This window comes from Leptodactylus fuscus, chromosome 11, assembly GCF_031893055.1.
Source record: "Leptodactylus fuscus isolate aLepFus1 chromosome 11, aLepFus1.hap2, whole genome shotgun sequence".
NCBI classification, from domain to species: domain Eukaryota; kingdom Metazoa; phylum Chordata; class Amphibia; order Anura; family Leptodactylidae; genus Leptodactylus; species Leptodactylus fuscus.
Genome location: NC_134275.1, coordinates 44786502 through 44809065, shown reverse-complemented (window position 1 = coordinate 44809065; position 22564 = coordinate 44786502). Strand labels below are relative to the sequence as shown.

Below are 22564 nucleotides of genomic sequence, written 5' to 3'. Positions count from 1 at the left end.
ATATATGTTATATTTATCATGTCTAGGAATACATCTGAGGACATGCTATTTGTGCCTATTTGTGGATTTTAGGTGTAGATTATATATTGCGGTATTTCTTTCTTCTTTTTTAGTAATTAAGAGAACAGATCACTGCTTCACTATCCTTAAGATCTTTGTAATTCTAAGTATCAGTATATTATCCAATCAGGTTTCATTCTACTCCAACACGTGATTGTTCTTTATAGCCAGTGATCGATCTCCTTTTCTTGCGCATGCGCATTAGAGCATGACTTATTGTTAGCGGCTATATTTGTTATGGGCAATGGTCTATTATGAACTTATCAGAATCATGTTTTGGAGTGTGGATCATGGTTTGAGACTCATTTACTCTTTGCAAGTTCGTAAGTAGGACATCTGAGTTTCATTTCATGAAGTTTTTAATATTGATATGTTTGCATGTTGTTTCTTGTTGACTTTGCTTTTTTCTTCTGGGTTTTTTTTATTAGTTTTTTTTTTTTTGTAAAGTAACTTTATTAATATAATAACATAACTTTCATTATGTTTATATTGCTCTGTGAATATTATCAGTGTTTTTGGTCTGTGTTTTTTCTTGTCGTGTAATGCGTTAACATGTCAATCAATGTTTTGTAATCATGTGTGTGCCTAACTAAGAGTCTGTAAAAGGGAACAGGAAATTTTGTTTCTCAGGATATGAGTAAGGAGGTTACCTCTGAAATGTGTTAGCCGGGTGCAGGATATGGACATAGGGATTTTTAGCCCCTGCGCACACCTGCTTTGACCTGCGGCTGGTTGACACATTGCGAATGATCATAATTGTCAGTTCATGTAGATTTATATTATAAATAAAGATATTTAATGATTGAAATAGAAAACGAGGAGATGTTGTATGCAACATAGGACCTTGGACGTAGCCATAGCTACTAGATTGTGAACACCCACTGTTTACACTGCTGGTGGCATAGACAGAATAACCATAATAAAAATTCTACTATTCCTATTTTTTTCATACATTTTATTGTATTTCCCTCTATTTTTAACGGAATTTGGGATAAATGGAGGTTTTGCTCTTTTTATATATGATTTGCTGTAGCGCTCTCTTGATCTCATGGTTCCTCATAGTATATATGATCGGGTTAATGAAAGGTGTCAGCACCGTGTACAACAAAGACTTCACTGTTTTCCCATAGACTGTGTTGTCCCCAACTGGAAATATATATATTGTGATCTGAGTCCCATAAAAGATGAAGATGGTGGTGAGATGGGCGCTGCAGGTGGAGAACGCCTTCCACCGTCCTCCAATGGAGGTAATCTTTAGGATTGCGATAACAATACAGAAATAGGAGACGGTGACCACCACAAAGGGCATGAACATGAGTGGGATAGCAAATATGAAGTCTTCGGTCTCTACCATGGACGTGTCTGAGGAGGATATGGCCAAGATGGGGGCAAAGTCACAGAAGAAATGCGAAATGATGTTGGAGCCACAAAATCTTAGCTGGAATAAAGATGCAACTTCAATAGGGAACAGGATAAAACAAATGGCCCATGGCCAGTAGATGAGATGTAGACAAAGCTTGTGGTTCATCAAAGCCGCATAGCGCAAAGGATGACAGATGGCCACATACCGGTCAAAGGCCATCACCGTAAGGATCAGAGACTGAGTGTAGGTCGAGCTGCAGAACACATAATACTGGATGAAACATCCGGTGATGGAAATGTCCGCTCCTCCCGTCAGTATACCATATAACATATTTGGCATGATATTGGTGGTAAATAAGATGTCCGCAACAGAAAGGTTTCGGAGAAACAGATACATGGGCACTTTGAGGTGATGACATTCTGATACCAATATGATAATAAAGACATTTCCAAGAAGAATCACAGTATAAGTCAAAAGAAACAGAAAGAAAAGTGAGATCCTGAGGTTCTCTATGTTCTTAAACCCAAGAAGGAAGAATTCTGTGACCGTGGACGCGTTACCTTCACACATTATTACAGAGGAACTAGTCAACCTGAAAAACAACCCATATAGGAAATGTATGTATTTACTTTGTGGCATGCAAAGGCAAATCTGGAAGCTCATACAGCAGTGGTCTTCAATCTGAAACTACAACCCCAATAATATCTTGAAACACCTTAAAAGCACAAGTATACGTATATTCCTGTAATGTATCCAAAGCAGAACATGAAACAACTGCAAATAATCTACATTAAAAGCGTCTTCCAATATAGTATTCAGCTCCTATGCAGACCTTTGTGTAGTCTGATCCTAAGGTTATACGCCTTCTCTGTCTCCTTGTTCTTGCCAATTTCCATAATATACATAAATCTTAAATAGATCCGTAAAGAATGCAAATATATGAGGAATTGGTATAATCTAGCACTGTATGCAGCAGATACTATGCGTATGGATTATGGGTCTGCATTTCTTACCTGTTTGGGGGTTTGGACGTTTTTTCAATTAATATAGGCTGGTGCTGCGTTCTAGAAAAAAAAGATCTTGCTTTTTAAAGAGGAAACAACGTTTAGACAATTTATACAATTTATACAGCTCTGTAGCAAAGGCTATACAGAAGTATGCCATCAAAAACACCACATGTAAAGCTTGCTGCTTTTTGATACAAACACCACTAACCACAATTGATACAAAAAAAAAACAGACCCCCCCAAAAAAACTTAATAATAATCATAATAGCCATAATAGCCATAATAATAGCCATAATAATAGTAATAATAATAATAATAATAATAATAATAATAATAATATATTAGAAATAATAAAGGTAAAAGCAGAAATAGAAGTAATATATCAATAATAACAGGAATAATAATTGTAAAATTAAAATAATAATACAATTAGAAAAAATAATAGTAACAATAGAAATCTAAGTGAAACTATGTATAAAAATAATAATAAATAGTAAAATAGAAATATAAGTGCAAATTAATAATAATAGTAAAAATTACAAAAGTAGCAATCATAGTTGCATATTCTATTCTTTGTAATATAATCTATTTTTAATAAATAACTTACCTTTTCTTTCTACAATTTGGCGGCGTCCATTGTATTACTAATGATTTTCACCATTGTTTGGTTCTGGTACAATGGGCACTGATGTTCCCTCGTCTGTAGATGGAGTCTCACAATTTAGAGACCTCTCCCTGCCCAAGTTTTTCCTGAATTTCTCGGATCTTTTATACATTACCCACCTCCCCTATTGACGTACTGCATCGGCCCCTCGTGTATAATTAGGAATCCATAAAATCGAGAAAAAAACATAACTTATTAAAAATCTTTTTGATTGACTCATGGATGATGAGCGGCTTGACCCTGGGGACAGATGACAAGGAATGTAAAAGGATCTGACCTGGGAGAATACTAATAATGGAAGAGAATTGTTTTATTTCTTCTTCCTTGGCTTTTGCTTTCAAATTTTGATCAAAATTTTCACCTTATCTTACTATGTAAGAATTTGTCTCAAAGATATATCAGAGTAGGGTCTCTATGGAACTGGACGGGAGAAGGATGATGTCCGTGTGCTGTCTGTGTTTTCCATGGACCCTATCAATAGAAGGATGCTGTGATGGTGGATTTGTTGAAAGAGTTCAAGAGAGAGAAATAATATTAAGTTATATAAATTGGACTAATGGTAAAAGGTCCATGTTCTAAGATTTTCAACTGATATATTTAGTGTTGGGAAATCATTTTTTCTCCTTAATATATCGGGAATCAGGAATGATCTTATAAGGGATTTGTCGTCTTCTGGATGAATATGCATTACAGTGGGCTGCACTATATGGACTCTTTTCATCCTTACTATGTTACTATAACCTTGTCGTCTATTGGTTTGAGGTTGTTTTTGATTCTGAAAAAAATCTCTCTGTCTCTTCTCTCCTCCTTACCTTCCATCAATCTCCTCCCAGCAGCTTCGGTGTAATGTCCTGTAGTATCCAGAATAGCTCCGCCACACAAGAGTCTGATAACATGGTCATGACATCACAAAGGTCCTTTAGCCCACTAGCAGGGGCGTAACTACCGTAGAGGCAGCAGAGGCGGCTGCCACAGGGCCTGGGCCATTAGGGGGTCCGGTGTCAGCCGCTACCGCTGCGTTTTTTTTTGTAATAGGCCGTTACGGGCCCTATTCACTTGCCGATCCTGGCTGGGCCGGGATCGGTAAGTGACAACGCGGGCCCCACAAATACTATCATTATACTCGGGGGGTCTTTGCAGACCCCCGAGTATAATGATCGGAGGCCCAGGAGAGGTAAGGGAACGTAACAAACACTGTTACTTACCTCTCCACGATCCTGCCAGGCCTCCTTCCTGACGTCCTTTTTGACGTCTCTGACGTCACATGAACCCGGCCTGCGTCCCGGGTCATGTGACGTCTGACATCATTTCAGAAGGATGGCAGCAGAGAAGACAGTGTAGGAGCCGGGGACAGATAAGAAAAAGTCATTTTTTATGTTTTTATTCCCCCAGGTCTCCGATTATTATACTCTGGGGTCTGATAGGGGATAATACTGTGTGCAGGGGCCAGTAAGGGACATAATACTGTGTGCAGGGGCCACTATGGGGGATAATACTGTGTGCAGGGGCCACTATGGGGGATAATACTGTGTGCAGGGGCCAGTAAGGGACATAATACTGTGTGCAGGGGCCACTATGGGGGATAATACTGTGTGCAGGGGCCACTATGGGGGATAATACTGTGTGCAGGGGCCACTATTGGGGATAATTCTGTGTGCAGGGGCCACTATGGGACATAATATTGTGTGCAGGGGACACTATGGGACATAATACTGTGTGCATGGGCCACTAAGGGACATAATACTGTGTGCAGGGGGCACTATGGGGCATAATACTGTGTGCAGGGGCCACTAAGGGACATAATAGAGTGTGGAGGAGGGCGCCGGTCGAGGTCTTTGACATCGGTGTCGACTGGGAGGGGGGCCCATGTCAAAAGTTAATATACCCCACTAATGTCCCACACTTTAAAGAGGTCGTCTAAAATATATATATATATATTTTATAATTAATCTGGGGGAGTTGAAAAAACAAACTAAAAAAAAAACATATTGACCTTGTCCGGATTCTCTGGTGTCCTGCAGCTGCGCTGTCTTCTTTTGCTAGAAGTCCAGACTGGCTGTGACATACCAGGTCCCTTCCCTTAGGCAGCAGATTGTCAGAGGGAATTTCTGCTGGAACAATACAACAGATGTGCAGGACCGAACCGCGCTGGGAAACACTGGGGACAGGAGACAAAGTTCTGTATTTTTTTAAGGGTTTTTTGGCACCTCCATTTGGCCTAATTAAAATAAAACTCCTGATAAATTGGCTATTCAGGCTAAATTTTTAAAATTTAAATCTGCTGGGGGCCGTGAAAAAAACGCAAACATATTCACCTGTCCTAGTTGCTCCATTGTCGCCCTGTGCCTCCCGGTTCGTCTCCTTCTGGCGTTGTGCTGAAGCTGCTCAGCAAGAAGATCCATGATGTCACAGATAGTGTCATTCAGGCCCTGATTGTGCTTCCACACAATGCTGGAAGACCTCGCAGGAGCAAATGAACTGGGAGGTGTGGGAGGACACCGGAGCAATGGGGACAGGGGAGTATACATTTTCTTTCACTGCCCCAGCTTATTTAAACTTTAAAAGGGTTGTCCATTTTTCCCTGGACAACCCCTTTAATGTCACCCAGGATATTGGCCTCTATCACTGACTCCCCCCCACACTATAATGGCCCCCATCAATGGTTCCCATACAGTATAGGGGACCAGTGAAGGAACCATTGTATGGAGGGACCAGTATATGGGGGAATATAGTGAAGGGGTCACTGTATGGGGGGTGGAGCAGGTTAGTTGGCCACTCTATGTAAGGAATAGTAAAGAAGCCTTTATATGGCCCATACATTAGCCCTTTCACTGGTTCCCCCATTGGCATCATTAGGTTAGTACTTACCTGTCCACACCCCGGTCCCACTCCTTCTTGATCCATGTGACATCATGTACACCCAGAGCAAGAAGAAGCAGGAGGTGCTGGAGTAGTCAGGTAAGTATTGGGGATTAGCTTGTAGGCCACAGGCTCAATGGGACTTATGTCCTACAAGCCTATGAGTGGTAGTGGCTTTCTGCTCTATTAGTAGCAGAACCGGGTTGGCTGCGCCACTTCTCCTCATTTTTGAGATCTGGTTATTAAAACTAGATTGCATAACCGAGGAGAACCTAGCTGCATCCCTTACCTCTCCCCTGCTCCTGCTTCAGGCCTCTCTTCTTACCACTTTAGCCTGGGCCCTGTGCACTGCACATTTTGTCGTGATGACGTAATGCGCGGCGTATGGGGCTAGGAGCGGGGAGAGGTAAGTGGATAGGGGCTTTACACCACCTCTACTGCCTATTAAAAAAAAAGTGTAGGGAGTCCAGTAAGTCCCCACCAGAGGATTCACCGGTCCCCTGGTAAGCCAGTCCGACCCTGTATTTGGAAGGAAACTGGAGTACCCGGAGGAAACCCATGCAAACATGGGGAGAACATACAAACCCCATTCATGTTTTCTCCTTGGCTGCATTCAAACCCAGGACTCCCTGTGTTCTGAAACGATAGATAAGGGTGTACAGACCAAATGGGGCCAGCTTTGGTTGGTCCAATCACCCATCAGTGCATCAGTGCAGAATACGGAAAACAGCGGTGAGTCAAAGTCATGGAGTCGGCACCTCTTTTTATGGCCCTCACACAGTAGCTGACCTCTTTTTATGGCCCCAACACAGTATCTGGCCCCTATTTATGGCCTACACACAGTATCAGACCTCTTTTTAAGGCTTCCACACAGTATTTGACATCCATTTTTTTACTCCCTACACAACATATGATCCCCCTATTTATGTCCCCAACACTGTTTATGACCCTCTTTTATACCACCCCACACAGTATATGACCCCTTTGTTAAAGCTCTCACACAGAGTGGCCTCCAGGGTACACTGTAGCCAATGCTGAAGAATGCCAGTATGTAGCATCCCGTGTTCTTCAGCGTCATGACGTCAGTGTAGCGCCGCCTAGAGGAGGTAGTGGAGGGCAGCCAGGACAGGAATGTGGACAGGTGAGTAAAAAGTATTGGCAGCTGCTTATTGCAATGGCACAATAAGTATCTCATGTGTGTCACCCAAAATGCCTTGGCATGTCACCTTTAACAAGTGTGCCATAGGTTTGCCATCACTGGTCTAAATCATTAGATGTAGAGTTTATTACATATTTATTGCCATAGGAATCAATCACTGGTTTTTAATAAATTTGAGGATCTTCATTCTGGAAATATCGGAAGAGTTGGTGGTTTGGCGTATCAATTCCACAGCCCAGGGCGCTGGTTCATCATGTCTAGAAAACTGACATACAAGCCATTAGAAAAGTCACAATTTCTTATGCATGTCTGAAGTTTGGAGCAAAAATTGTGACTTTTAACTTTTGCAGGCAATATTTCTGTCAAAGACCCCTCTCTTGGTCTCCAACCTGACAACTGTTGAGAGTTGAAGTTCATCAACAGCTGGAGAACCGGGGGACGGCGACCCCTGCCATTGAAATAACTGCTCTATCTGTATCAGGCCAAATGGGCGATGTGACTTTTGTTACATAACTACAGATCACAATGGCGTCCACGCGACACTTTGTATCCTGTCTTCGGTCCCCAGTGATACATTAAACAGGAAAAACAAACATTTGATTACATGTCAAAGGATCCCTGTGAGGAGAAGATGCCAAACAGCAGCATCTTGGGAGTAGTCCCCGAGGACCCTGGAGGAGGCCTGATGGGAATGATGGTGTGTTTACTCATTATGTGAGTGACGATAATGAAGGATGAGGGATTAATTACTGCCGCGGTAACGAGACTCCAAGTACTACTAGTGATCTTCCTCTAACATAGTCTGACTACTAGATGTCTCTATTTCATTCAGCGGCTGTAAAGGCATGATGGGAGTTATGGCGGACATCTTGATCAACATTGCATTAAGGAATACAACCAACGTATCCCAATCTGGGAAGTAATTACAGGAATATTACAGAATAGCTACATCAGCGAGTGTCCATGTCTGTCTGTGCTGAAGACTTATGGGTTTAGGCTAAGGCCCCAAGTAGCGTACTGCAGCCAAAAAGCTCTCTGGAACAGACTGCGGTGGAAAGTTTCCTCTGCAAACTTTCTGTCTCCATTATACCCATACAGAAAGCGCTGGTGTTTCCGTAGGTATAATAGACATGCTGTGATTACAAATACACTTTGCAGGTACTAAAATATGCAGGTTTTTGCGTATTCACAACGTAGGCCACTGGCTTTATGTAGTTTTATCAGAATGTTACCAACAACCTGTTTTTTCATGTATTTCTATATACAGTAGGTATTTGCAGTGATTCTCTTGGTGTTAGCAGAGGGCTGGGGCAACTTTTTGTGTCCACATATCTATGGCAGCCACAACGTTGTGCCCCTGCTTTCCTTGTACACATTGTTTGGCAGTGCTGACCACTTCTGTGTGTTTTTTGCATTGTGCATTTGGGATGGGGCTGACCCCATTTTGGCCTTGCACACCACCCCCTACCCACGGCTGATTTTAATCAGAGCTTATAACAGTTGATTCAGTGGCCACAGCTCCAGAGAGAGGAGACTATTGTGGTACATGCTATATATAATATGGAGGCCCAAAGAGAGGGAGCCTATTTAGTGTAGGGTTCCATCTAAGTTGTAGGCTCAGTTCACATCTAACTACGCCACAGAAACTGCCAGAAATCTTTGAAGAGAAATGACCTGTCCAGGGGACTCTGTTGCTTCAGTATGAAAATTGTGGACCCCATTATAGTCTATGGGGTTGGCTGCAGCAACTGTTTTAGCGGTCGGGTGCAGATGTGAGTCGCCATTATGTGACAGATATGTTTATACCATTACCAATGTTACCAAGACCCTCATTTTCATGTCTGTATATATATATATATATATATATATATATATATATATATATATATATATAAAATGAGGTGACTTCTGCTGCACAAGGATTATGAAGGTTGGCATTGAATATGCCAGTCTTAATAAATATCCCCCTATATGTATATGCCTTGCTACCCCCTATGTACATAATATCAATATACGGAAGTGACATCTACATATAAGAGGTGTATACAATATATTGGTTTCCAGGTGAATATCTACAGTCAGCAGACATTAGAAGTTTTCATTAATATTTTTCTAAAATGTAAAGTCCGTCTCAAACGCTCAGTGTGAACATACCCAAAGGCCTTATGCACTTGACAGTTTTTATGGTCCTAACATCTGAGGAGTACAGACACATCGATACGTTTTTGGCTTTTTTCATATTGTGTGTTCTTTGGCTTGTTACACAGGTGTTTTAATACACATGAAAGTCTAGGGGTGTATTCACATGTCTATTTTTGTATCTATCAAAACAGACAAAGATAAAGCATGTCTGTTTAACAGTTGTATAAAAAGGTCCATGAAAACCCATGTGAATGTATCCATTTACTATCATTGTTTATAAAATGGACGTGTGACAGTCGTGTGAATTAGGCCTTAGCTTTTCTAGATTTAGGGTCCATTCACACGGAATAACGTGCCGCATGATGTGGCACGTACACTCACCGGCCACTTTATTAGGTACACCTGTCCAACTGCTCGTTAACACTTAATTTCTAATCAGCCAATCACATGGCGGCAACTCAGTGCATTTAGGCATGTAGACATGGTCAAGACAATCTCCTGCAGTTCAAACCGAGCATCAGTATGGGGAAGAAAGGTGATTTGAGTGCCTTTGAACGTGGCATGGTTGTTGGTGCCAGAAGGGCTGGTCTGAGTATTTCAGAAACTGCTGATCTACTGGGATTTTCACGCACAACCATCTCTAGGGTTTACAGAGAATGGTCCGAAAAAGAAAAAACATCCAGTGAGCGGCAGTTCTGTGGGCGGAAATGCGTTGTTGATGCCAGAGGTCAGAGGAGAATGGCCAGACTGGTTCGAGCTGATAGAAAGGCAACAGTGACTCAAATAGCCACCCGTTACAACCAAGGTAGCCAGAAGAGCATCTCTGAACGGACAGTATGTCGAACTTTGAGGCAGATGGGCTACAGCAGCAGAAGACCACACCGGGTGCCACTCCTTTCAGCTAAGAACAGGAAACTGAGGCTACAATTTGCACAAGCTCATCGAAATTGGACAATTGAAGATTGGAAAAATGTTGCCTGGTCTGATGAGTCTCGATTTCTGCTGCGACATTCGGATGGTAGGGTCAGAATTTGGCGTCAACAACATGAAAGCATGGATCCATCCTGCCTTGTATCAACGGTTCAGGCTGGTGGTGGTGGTGTCATGGTGTGGGGAATATTTTCTTGGCACTCTTTGGGCCCCTTGGTACCAATTGAGCATCGTTGCAACGCCAAAGCTTACCTGAGTATTGTTGCTGACCATGTCCATCCCTTTATGACCACAATGTACCCAACATCTGATGGCTACTTTCAGCAGGATAATGCGCCATGTCATAAAGCTGGAATCATCTCAGACTGGTTTCTTGAACATGACAATGAGTTCACTGTACTCCAATGGCCTCCACAGTCACCAGATCTCAATCCAATAGAGCATCTTTGGGATGTGGTGGAACGGGAGATTCGCATCATGGATGTGCAGCCGACAAATCTGCGGCAACTGTGTGATGCCATCATGTCAATTTGGACCAAAATCTCTGAGGAATGCTTCCAGCACCTTGTTGAATCTATGCCATGAAGAATTGAGGCAGTTCTGAAGGCAAAAGGGGGTCCAACCCGTTACTAGCATGGTGTACCTAATAAAGTGGCCGGTGAGTGTATATGGCGTGTGAGACTTTGCACACCGTAAAAGCTCCCATTGATTTCAATGGGAGCTTTTACGGCACGCAAAGTCTCACACGCCGTATACGTGCCACCAGCGCCGCACCTCCCATGAGGCAACCTGAAGCGACCGCTTCAGGCGGCGCTATGCCAGGGCCCGAGGGAGGGCAGCATTTTTGCTTACCTAAGCCAGTCCAGGACAAGCTGTCCTGGACTGGCTTAGCACCGAGTGGTGGTTTGGGGAGGCCACTGGAGCAGTGCTGCTCCAGCAGCCTCCCCTCACGCTCAGGCAGAGAGCAGGTCCTCTCCGTGCCTGCTCTCTGTCTGCAAACGGCGCTAAACCACTCCCCCTTAGTGGGACTACGCCCCTTCACTTCACCACGCCCCCTCCGCTCCGCCCCCTCCTTCTGGGGGGTGGGCGGCTTTCTGTAGTTCGCCTCGGGCGGCGAAAGGGGTAGGTTCACCCCTGCGTGCCACATCACGCGGCACGTTACTCCGTGTGAATGGACCCTTAGAAACTGTTAACCATTGTAATTTCCTTCCACATACTATTGTAGAACTTGGCAGCTCCTAGAGAAGCTGTGACAACCTCTGCAGTCCCCATAATGATGGTCATACGAGTTGTCACCCAGACTTACAAATATCCAATAACTAGCAAACAGACAATTTTTACAACTTTACATAGGATTACAATTCACTTCTGAGCCTTTCCTTTACTCCACACGTCTGATCTTCATCTCAGATCTCTTGTAGGAGTAGTTATAACCCTTTCCTGTCTGCCAGTTTATTCCATTAGCAAATGATTCATGGTTTCCAGGAAGGTACAGTCCATTCAGGTTGGATACATGGCACAGCTGATACCACCAGGCTCCCTTGTATTCATATGCACAATTGCTAGAAGAAGAATCATTGTCTTGGTCCAGGGTGGAGAACATCATCCCATTATGGCTGGACAGAGAATCTCCTGCACCAGGATACAAGTATATTATAGTGACGTCCATGACTAGTCTAGGATACAAGTATATTATAGTGACGTCCTGACTAGTCTAGGATACAAGTATATTATAGTGACGTCCATGACTAGTCTAGGATACAAGTATATTATAGTGACGTCCTGACTAGTCTAGGATACAAGTATATTATAGTGACGTCCATGACTAGTCTAGGATACAAGTATATTATAGTGACGTCCTGACTAGTCTAGGATACAAGTATATTATAGTGACGTCCATGATTAGTCTAGGATACAAGTGATACATATTATAGTGATGTCCATGACTAGTCTAGGATACAAGTATATTATAGTGAGGTCCATGACTAGTCTAGGATACTAGTATATTATAGTGATGTCCAAGACTGGTCTAGGATACAAGTATATTATAGTGATGTCCAAGACTGGTCTAGGATACAAGTATATTATAGTGACGTCCATGACTAGTCTAGGATACAAGTATATTATAGTGAGGTCCATGACTAGTCTAGGATACAAGTATATTATAGTGATGCCCATGACTAGTCTAGGATACAAGTATATTATAATGAGGTCCATGACTAGTCTAGGATACAAGTATATTATAGTGAGGTCCATGACTAGTCTAGGATACAAGTATATTATAGTGAGGTCCATGACTAGTCTAGGATACAAGTATATTATAGTGATTCCCATGACTAGTCTAGGATACAAGTATATTATAGTGATGCCCATGACTAGTCTAGGATACAAGTATATTATAGTGATGCCCATGACTAGTCTAGGATACAAGTATATTATAATGACGTCCTGACTAGTCTAGGATACAAGTATATTATAGTGACGTCCATGATTAGTCTAGGATACAAGTGATACATATTATAGTGATGTCCAAGACTGGTCTAGGATACAAGTATATTATAGTGATGTCCAAGACTGGTCTAGGATACAAGTATATTATAGTGACGTCCATGACTAGTCTAGGATACAAGTATATTATAGTGAGGTCCATGACTAGTCTAGGATACAAGTATATTATAGTGATGCCCATGACTAGTCTAGGATACAAGTATATTATAGTGATGCCCATGACTAGTCTAGGATACAAGTATATTATAATGAGGTCCATGACTAGTCTAGGATACAAGTATATTATAGTGAGGTCCATGACTAGTCTAGGATACAAGTATATTATAGTGAGGTCCATGACTAGTCTAGGATACAAGTATATTATAGTGAGGTCCATGACTAGTCTAGGATACAAGTATAGTATAGTGATGTCTTTCTATATTACACCATTGATTCTTACCCATATCACCACTGGTAAATCCTCCAAGTACCAACTTGTATTTCTCACTTTCTCCCATCACTTTAAAAGAGTCATATTTGGCAAAATAGTTTACAAACCCGAAGTCCTGCAGATCAATACGAAGTTCCCATGTACCTGTGACCAAAGTGATAAATTCCTTTACAATACAATCCTAAGCACATGACACAACTCTTCAGTTTACCCCACAAGGATGTTTCCAGTTATGGCCTGCAAGGCACAGCATTTTTCTGCCTTCTGGGAACCATAACTGTTTTATTTTCCATCAATGTAGTGAATTAGAACTTGTTTTTTTTTTGGGATGTGCTATATTTTTGAATGGTGCATATAAGTTATTGAAAAAAAACCCATTATTTTTTGAGTGTGAATGTAAAAATTCTGTAGCAATTTTGAAAATTTGTTTGTTAATTTTTTATGGCACTCACTGCCCAGTAATAATGACACGTTAAAGGGGTTGTCTGGGATAATATGATACTTACTTTACAAAAAAAATGTATATTTACCCAGATGTTTGTGAAAAGTGATAATTTTATACTTTTAGTTTATGATGAAAATAATGATGGGCCCGCCTGCTTGGCATTCCCACTACTACACTTTTGCCAATCATAGTTAGACCTGGTGGCCAATCACCTGATGAAGTTATCTTGTGAATATTTTCATTCCCCAGCCAGAACTCAGATAGGCGGTTGCCAAATCCCATTTTGTAAGTCGCCCAATCACGTAGGAAATTAACAGAACCATCAGAACGTCTCTGGAAGACCTACAAAGAAACAGATGCTGAATTGTATTGTACACGATTGAGGTTATAAAATTCCACCATGTCCAGTCTAATTTTCAATTACGTTAGATACTGCTATAAATCCCAAATCAGAACACGTGGGCGGTATATTTTGGATGTGGCCCCCATCTCCCCAGTCAGCAAGCATCTGAAGAATTGAATCAAAGGGTAGCGGTGATAAAGTTGTGAATAATTTGGTAGCAAAAGACTAAGTGAGTGATTGACTTTGATGGTTCCAATGAAGGTTCATATTTGGAGGACAACCCCATTTTAATTTACTCTTACAGTCTGTTCCTCTAAGTAATATTTCCATTAGGGATCATTTTAATTTCTGAGATAAACAATTCATGAAAAGACGTACAATCCAGCCGCCCCCATCAGTCTCCATATCACATAGGACTCTGAGAGGTTGGTTTCCATCAGGATATATAATGTACCAGTCCGTGAAGGTAAGACCATACTTCAGAAGAGATTTACAGTCCCGAGCAGCTGTAAGACACAAGAATAAGGAAAAGGAAGAAGTGGAAGCTCTCAGAACATTATAACATCTCAGTTTTCCGAGAGTGTAGAAAGGGGTTTGAGATCTGGTTTTGACAGTGGACTCATGGATAATTTGATGTCTTCTCAATATTCCACCACCTCATCTATCTGTCTGTCCTTGCATATCCTTCACCCTGGCTTACCCTAATCTCCAGACACCAGTCCATCATCTGTGCAATGCGAATGGGCCTGATACTGCTGGACTCATCTCTTTGTTAATTTATACCATCTCAAGGTGGGTTTTAACAGGAACATGTTTAAAGGCTAAACTATAACTACATAAAACCATAATGGTGGTTTAGTGGTCCCAACATTAGGGACAGCTTCACATTAGAAAGACTTTGTTCTCCCCGAATTGTCTGTTACTGTATGGTTTGTACATCTCTGCAGCCGGTGCTCCATGATTCCCTTCACTAGAAAATGTGTCAGCTGTACAGTATATTATATGACATGTCCCATAATGCCCAGTGTAAGGCTAGCTGTGAGTCCAACTCCATTATACCTGAAGCCATGATCCTAAAAAGGTGCCACATGGACCCCATTGACAATCTGTTGCCCTTGCTTTATCTATTATACTCCTATGTAGGGGACATGACAATTCAATGACATAATTTACTATAGGTATAAGACGTGTAGTCTGAAAGAACCTCGCTCACCATACGAGGACTCTTGATAGCTTGGATCTCCCTTTTCTCCTGCGTACAAGAAGAAAGGAAATATTTGATAAGTTTCTCATGGTCTGATATTGGTTACATCATCCACACAGATCGAAGACATTGGACTAATACAAAATATCACTTTACCTTTCAGTCCTTGAGGTCCTAAGACACCTGGATCTCCTGCATTGAAATAGAAATTAAATATAATAATAATCCCTAAAGAACTTCATATATATGTACAGGACAGAAAAGGCCGAGGTTAGATTTAGTATGGAAAGGTGGGGGAAAACAGACCAGAGGAAACCATCAAAATGGAGATAGGAGCAGAAGAGTGAATGCGGGCATAGCACTGAAACCAAGTCTCCTCAGTGTCTGTAGTCATGTGGGTATGATGAGGCTCTCCTAGGAGGTTGCCATGTCTTGGTGCACTTACCTATGCCCCATGAACACGACCACCTGACACTAACCTTTTGTCCCCGGTGGCCCAGCCTTTCCTGGACTCCCTGGAGAACCTGAATAAAGGAAACAAACAAATATTGTATAGATTGTAACACAGAAATATCAGTGGCTATATGGTGCCATTTGCATGATCCTGGTGGTATATGTGCCAATGTGTTATTCAGCTTCTACTTCTGATTTGATGTGACTTTTCCCATATAAAGGGCTCTGGCATGTGACAGCTGAGGTCATGTGCGTCTCCTATAAATTGTGCTCATGCATAACTGCAGCATATATACCTGGGACCATGATGCATGTATTATACCACATAAGAGCTGAGAGACACTGACTATATGCTGCAGCAATGTGACTGCTACTGTAAACAGCAAGTTACAACTATACATTATGGGAGCGCTCAGCAGAGCACTCACTTCAGAGGGCCATTATGCCCAGCAGAACCCAAGCGCAGGGCAAGATTAGCAAGTGGCTCACCTATCTCTATGAATTAGAACAAGCAGACACATAAGGGCTGATTCAGACTGTACTTCTGGAAGCACAGAGTTTAGAAGGTAGATTGACAAGTTGACAGCTAAGGAGGAGGTTGTGTCCTGCTCATCCTCCTCCTCCATCTCCACACAGAGGATAGAGGATAGGAAGAGTTGCACCACACATACATCACCACAACATTAGGCTGTATGAGGTATTAAGTGGGTTTCTGTAATGGTCGACTTGTCGATGCAGCCACAGAAAGTATAATGTAATGGGGGTCCTCTGTGGGCTGTCACCGCTGTAACCTCCAGACCTAGGCCACTGTCTCAGTTGGGTGCAATTTTTTTTTGGTCATATGTTGTTTGAGACCATTTTTCTGACATGGTTGACAGGCAGATGTAGCTGGAGATGTGACAATGAGCAACTCATTTACGGCAAGGTTTAATTAAGGTTCTCAGGGTACGCCAGTTAATGGGTGGTCTGGACTAGGATTACACAGTTTGGGGATACATCGCAGTTATCCAGTATCAGCCAATGAGATGGGTCTGGCACATTTTTAGACTACCTTTCTGACTTTACACTGTATAACTATTGGTAAAGGTGGTCACTGATTTTAAACAAGCTTATAGTGCTTCAAAAAATGGCGGCATACAGTGGCTTGTAGAAAGCCTATGGATCCATAATATAGATTTGTTGCTGTACAAGGCAGCGTTACATGAATAGCCCCTAACCTTTCAACTCCCCTTCATATCCAATGTGGCTATGCCTTCATTGCTCATTCCTCAGCCTAGAAGCTCAGACTGAATGTCCTTCAATGGTGAAATATTTGCTTTTAGTTTAGATTTTATTTTTTATATCATTGCCGAGCTGAGTTGCTGGTCCACTCAGTATTAAAGCCGCCAACCTTTATCTCCTGATGTCCCATATTCTCCTTTTCCTCCTTTGGCACCAGGAACCCCAGGACATCCTTGAATAATGGTCAACCGTTCTGAGCCACCTATAAATTAGACAAATATTTTTCTTCATAAATTATGTAGTCTTATATTATCTGGTCATGTATTAGTCTTCATATATTATATAGTCATATGTTAGTCTTATATTATATACTCTATTATATACTCATATAGTAACAAATTAGTCTTCATATATTATATTATACAGTCATATATTAGTCTTATGTTATATACTCATATAGTAACATATTAGTCTTCATATATTATACAGTCATATATTAGTCTTCATATATTGATATATTTTGGCTTTATGCAATAAATTAATAGTAAGTAGTAAGGTAGCTCTTTCTCTTCGGCCTCAGGCTGACCCCATGGGGACCCCTTAGATCACTATCTATTTACTGTGCCGTTATCCCAGGTGGCTTCATTTTCTTTTCTTTTTTTGTTGTTTCCCGTGTTTCTTCGGTATTGTGCTCAGCTATGATGTTTCTGTTATTGTTTGGTTTTCTTGTTCTCTTTTGTTTCTATCTTGTCTCTCTTATTCTTTCTTTTCCCTATTCCTTTCCTGTGCCTCTCTGGCTATGTTCCCTTCTTAACTCTCTTTCCGAGCTTCTGCCTCTCTTCGTTTTGCTTTGTGGTTCTTTTCCTCTTTTTTGTTCTCTCGTAGAATTGGTGTTTTTGTAGCGTTTGTGTATTTGACCCTTTGGTCTTTGTTTATTTGGTTATGTTTGTGACACCCCTGCACTTAGGTTGCAATCCGAAGTTCCAACCTTGTAATTTTCGTTCTACTAATTGGACCTCTGTTGGTTTTTCTTATGTTTGTAACTGATTTTTTTACATTGTAAAATTTTTCTTTGTTTTCTCTTTTCAATAAAAATCATATTTAAAAATAAATGAATAGTAAGGTATGATACAACATTTGCCACATTTCCTATAATGGCGGCAGTAAACTTTTTTCACTTTTATATGATTAGTCCCAAGTGGAAGGAGCAAAGGCCTCTACTAGTGTCAAGTGCCTTGGGCTTCTAGGTAGCACCCTGGTCTGTGGCTTACTCTCTGGCATCCTATGGGGGTTATGGTCTGGGGATCTCTGACCATAGACTGGCCCCTGACTGATGACTTCTCAGTCAAGCTAATGAAAAAAAAACATACAAAAAGCAGAAGTATGAGCAGTTTGGAACACTAGTGTGGATACTCCTATACCCTGCCTTGCACAACTAGAAGTAGCCGTGGGCCCGACTAACTAGACTGAGTGGCCACGGACACAGCCGGAGAGATAACTAACCTAATAGTGAAACAGAAACCCCTGACTAGTTTCACATTTATGAAGGAGAAGAAGATACAGAAAAAGCCCCCCACAGAGGTCCGATTGGACACGGTGAATATGAGGGAACACAAAGTATAGTGTAGCAAATAAATGTGAAACACAGGAGAACTGAACTTAAGCAAAGGGATAGGATAAACAGAAAAAAAAGGGAAGTCCACAGCCAACAGCAAATTGATAATATATTGTAGGATTTCCTGATGTGCGGATAGAGCCTCCCGGACGAGGACAAAGACACAATGCATAAAGGTAGGTATATCCAGCAACCAAGGAAAGTCCAGTAGTAAAATAAAACTTAACTTTTATTGATACATAGTACAGTCCATAAAAAACATTATGAGATATTGTGTGTGGATAAAAAAAAAAATATTGCCTACAAAAACATACCCGGATGGAAAAACGAATTCACATGCGCATGGCTAACCGCTGACGCGTTTCGAGTACTTCAACATCCTAATATGCAAAACTGACCCTAACACAAACAGGAGAGAGCTAGGACCCAGAGACAAATGAAATACCTAAAACATGATACCAGCAAGAAGTGAAGGAACCGACTCAAGGGAAATGGAAACAAGCAAACCGAGTGCAAGGAACTAGAATAAACCACTGCGATGAAACTACATTTAGGAGCACTACAAGGCATGAACAAGGACATGTGAATATGGGGAGAATCACTGGATTAATCACCTGTAGGACAAGCTATCAACAGCATAGGCTGTAAAGGAAGAGGGTAAACTAATCCCATAAATGTATGCAAAAAAGTCTGAGACTCCTATCAGTGGACAACCATAGATATGGCAATGCCTTCACGGTCTCCTTTCTAATACTCATTGGTGTGAGACAGGTCAGGGAGATGCAACCTGAACCTAGGTGTGCATGGGATCTGTAGGAGTGTAACATAAAACAAATCCTTATACTGAGGCTGCTGCCTGTATAGAGCAAGGTCACTCACCAAGATGCAGCGCTGGCTGCTGCTTCTGGCTCCTGCAGGCTCCAGAGTCCCCCATTGTCGTATCACACCTGGATAGAGTTTCTACCTTCTCCTCACCCTTGTTGCCTGCAGAGTCCCCAGAAGAAGATGCCAAAATTAATTCAGACCCCAAAGCAGACTAAAATTAATGCAACCCTCAGAGCAGGTCCTCTGAAAAATTTAGATCCCAAACCAAACCCCTGTGTACTTATTACTCTCAGGTCCTGCCTCAAGCCCCTGGCACTTCAGCCCCGTCCAATCTATCAGTCCTCTGCCTTCAGCCTCCTCCAGCATACAGCCTCAGCTCTATCCCGCTGTACACATGTGCACAGTGCGGCTGACTCCCTGTTACGAGCATAGTCCTGTAATCCTAGGGGTTTCTGGGCCTTCCTGTGGCATCGAGCCCACTAGGACAACTTGAATCTAGGCAGAACCTTGTGAGCAAGGCCGCAGTGGGAGTTAGTTTGGAGAAAGGTACAAGCCTTGTAGGGAAAGGAGATGGACCTCTGCTGAAAATTTCAAGAGTCTCTTATTGGGGGGCACTGGGGGTGGCCATAACAATAGCCTTACTGTAAGGAAATACATTTATCAGGTTGCAGAGATGTAACCAGTCACTGTTTTATATTGTATGTAAGCTCTTCTGTTTAGAGCATAGCACACAAGCTTCATGAGTCTATAAAGATAGTACTTCTCACCAAAATAAGAATGTGAGGGTCCCTTACCTGGAGCTACGTCTTCAGCTTGGCCGCAGATTAGGATTGCACCAAGCAGGAGGCCCAGTATGTTCTGTGGTGAGAGGAACATGGCTGCTTCTCGGTTACTACCAGTTTTACCTTCTGGTATAGCGGACTTTATAAACTAACCAGTGCGCTTCTTTTCCACCCTCTCTGAATATACTGGGCGCGTAGTTAATGAGAAACCAAGAGAATCAGGACGATGACCCGTATTGATTTGTAGGGACGTAATAAGGCCAAAGAGGACCCGACTCGTGTATATGCGTGCGAGATACTAGGTTATCATTTTGGTGGCGATACCGCAACATGTTCCAGTATTGCACCTTGAACATATTACACAACCTAATTGTATGATATATAATAGAAATATAGAATAATCAGTCCAAAAACATCCCAACATCCTGAGACCTGAAATAAGTCAACCCCAGATCCCACTGACACCACATATATTGTGGCCCAACGTGCCAGCCTCACAGCGGAAAGGCTGTGTTTTTCTTTGTGCAGCTTTTACTGTGATTTTTGTGTCGTACTCAATAGTAACTTTAAAACGAATGGAAAATAGAATAAGGATTTCTACTTCTCCCTTCTGCTAAATTTTCTCTGTGTTTCAGCTCAAGAAACAGCAAAATCTGCAGCTGTAACGCAGTGTGTGGCCTCAGCCTTAGAGAAAAATGGCGTCAGTGGTCTCCATACGTCATCGAGTTGACTCTTGTCTCTTAGGATCCATGATTCAGTATTTACTAGTCAGTCTTCTGAGCCTCATTCACACTCTGCATATCTGTTCAGTTTTCCATTGGATTTCAAGCATCTAGATCTTACATGTAATATAATAACATATCAGAAAATCTCCTTCATAGATTCCTGTAATTTCCCAACAGTTCCTGCAAGGTGACATCATAAGGAAGAGACATAGGATAGTAGTCAGATCTACTGTATAGTATATAGGTGACAGACATAGGAGGGGTTGTCAGATCTACTTTATATTAGTGACAGAAATAGGAGATTCCTCTTACTGTCTGGGGATCTATGGTTAGTACTTTATTAAATTTCCCTCTTTTCCTTTTGTGGCATTCTACTATTCTACTTCTGTAGATACTACCTGTAGTACTGATTCTAGGATATCTTAATATACTTCAGAGCTGCATTATAATACTTCAGGCATCAGAGCTGAAATCACCCAGTTTGATTCAGTGTCTGCATTCTGAGAATTATTATCTTTACACTAGACATTGCCTACTCATCTGATATTGTGTTCACATCTACATCCTCTGTTGACATGCAGTGATATGATTCTCGTCAAAGTGATAGACACCATGGTGGAACGTTGACAGATCCATTATAAATTATGGATCATTACACCCCCGATGTACTTCCTTAAAGGGGTTATCCAGTTCTATAAATTTGATAGCCTTTTCTTAGGATAGACAATCCCAATCAGATCAGTGAGGACCAGATTACCAATCCTGCCACCTGATTGATCCCTGACCGGTCCACAGGTCTGCCGTCTTGTTACAATACACTGCAATACATAAGAATTCCAATTTACTATTCTAGCAATCATGCGATTGCGTACTGTACTCATCTAATGAACTTGGCTAGTTGCAGCTAAAAAAAAGTCTGTTGAGATGATTTATTAGAGGAATAAAGGAGGAGTTTTCAATCTGATTCTATCCTGGACTTTCTCAAGCAAAACTTGCATTTCAAGGAGGTAAAGTCATTCTTATTGACAAAGTCATCAACCAATCGGTCTAATAAGTAGGTACTTTGCATGTTTTGATGGGCAATGTTCATAGTAAAGTCCATATTAGTGTGTAGGGTAACCTGGCCCCCCTCTAAATGAAAAACATTCAGTACAGTGGCGTAACTACCGCCATAGCAGTAGAGGCAGCTGCCACAGGGCCCGGGAAATTAGGGGGCCCAGTGACAGCCGCTACCACTGCATTTTTTTTTTTTAATAGGCCGTTACCAGCTGGAGTTACTCCAACTCGGTAACGGAACCTATTTATTTACCAATCCTGGCTGGGCAAGTGACACCGGGTCAGACCCCTGAGTATAATGATTGGAGGCCCAGGAGAGGTAAAAAATATAAAAAACACTGTTACTTACCTCTCCACGATCCGGGCAGGCCTCAGGCCTAGCTGTCTGACGTCTCTGACGTCACATGAACCCGGCCTGCGTCCCGGGTCATGTGACGTCCGACGTCATTGAAGAAGGCCGACAGCGGAAGACTGCAGCGTAGGAGCCGGGGGACAGGTAAGCAAAAGTGTTTTTTTTTATGTTTTTATTCCCCCGGGTCTCCAATTATTATACTCTGGGGTCTGAAAAGACCACAGAGTATAATAATTGTTTATGGGTGTCCACAGTGGAGCATAATACTGTGTGCAGGGGCCACTGAGGGACATAATACTGTGTGCAGGGGCCACTAAGGGACATAATAGTATGTGCAGGGGCCACTAAGGGACGTAATACTGTGTGCAGGGGCCACTAAGGGACATAATACTGTGTGCAGGGGCCACTAAGGGACATAATA

General features: G+C 41.9%; 2 protein-coding genes across 2 annotated transcripts; both read right to left on the bottom strand.

The window, feature by feature from the left end:
* Nucleotides 1–1036: 1036 nt before the first annotated feature.
* LOC142185451 (olfactory receptor-like protein COR4) lies at nt 1037–1993 on the bottom strand. Its single transcript, XM_075260881.1, has one exon. It carries the CDS (start codon nt 1991–1993, stop codon nt 1037–1039), a length of 957 nt encoding a protein of 318 aa, XP_075116982.1.
* Nucleotides 1994–11565: 9572 nt separating this feature from the next.
* Nucleotides 11566–20104, bottom strand: LOC142184821 (ficolin-2-like). The gene is made up of 9 exons (XM_075259915.1): nt 20023–20104; nt 16958–17050; nt 15594–15638; nt 15271–15306; nt 15124–15162; nt 14289–14416; nt 13780–13909; nt 13132–13266; nt 11566–11816 (listed from the first exon to the last, which is right to left on the bottom strand). The coding sequence occupies exons 1-9, from the start codon at nt 20102–20104 to the stop codon at nt 11566–11568; spliced, it is 939 nt and encodes a 312-aa protein (XP_075116016.1).
* Nucleotides 20105–22564: the final 2460 nt, after the last annotated feature.

Bases quoted from the DNA above. Each gene is read 5' to 3' on its own strand.
- LOC142185451 (XM_075260881.1), bottom strand. From the start codon at position 1,993: ATGTGTGAAGGTAACGCGTCCACGGTCACAGAATTCTTCCTTCTTGGG.
- LOC142184821 (XM_075259915.1), bottom strand. From the start codon at position 20,104: ATGTTCCTCTCACCACAGAACATACTGGGCCTCCTGCTTGGTGCAATC. The intron at 14,417-15,123 runs GTGAGCGAGGTT...TGTGTCTTACAG, and splicing joins CTATCAAGAGTCCTCGTATG to CTGCTCGGGACTGTAAATCT. The intron at 13,910-14,288 runs GTACGTCTTTTC...GTTTCTTTGTAG, and splicing joins CTGATGGGGGCGGCTGGATT to GTCTTCCAGAGACGTTCTGA.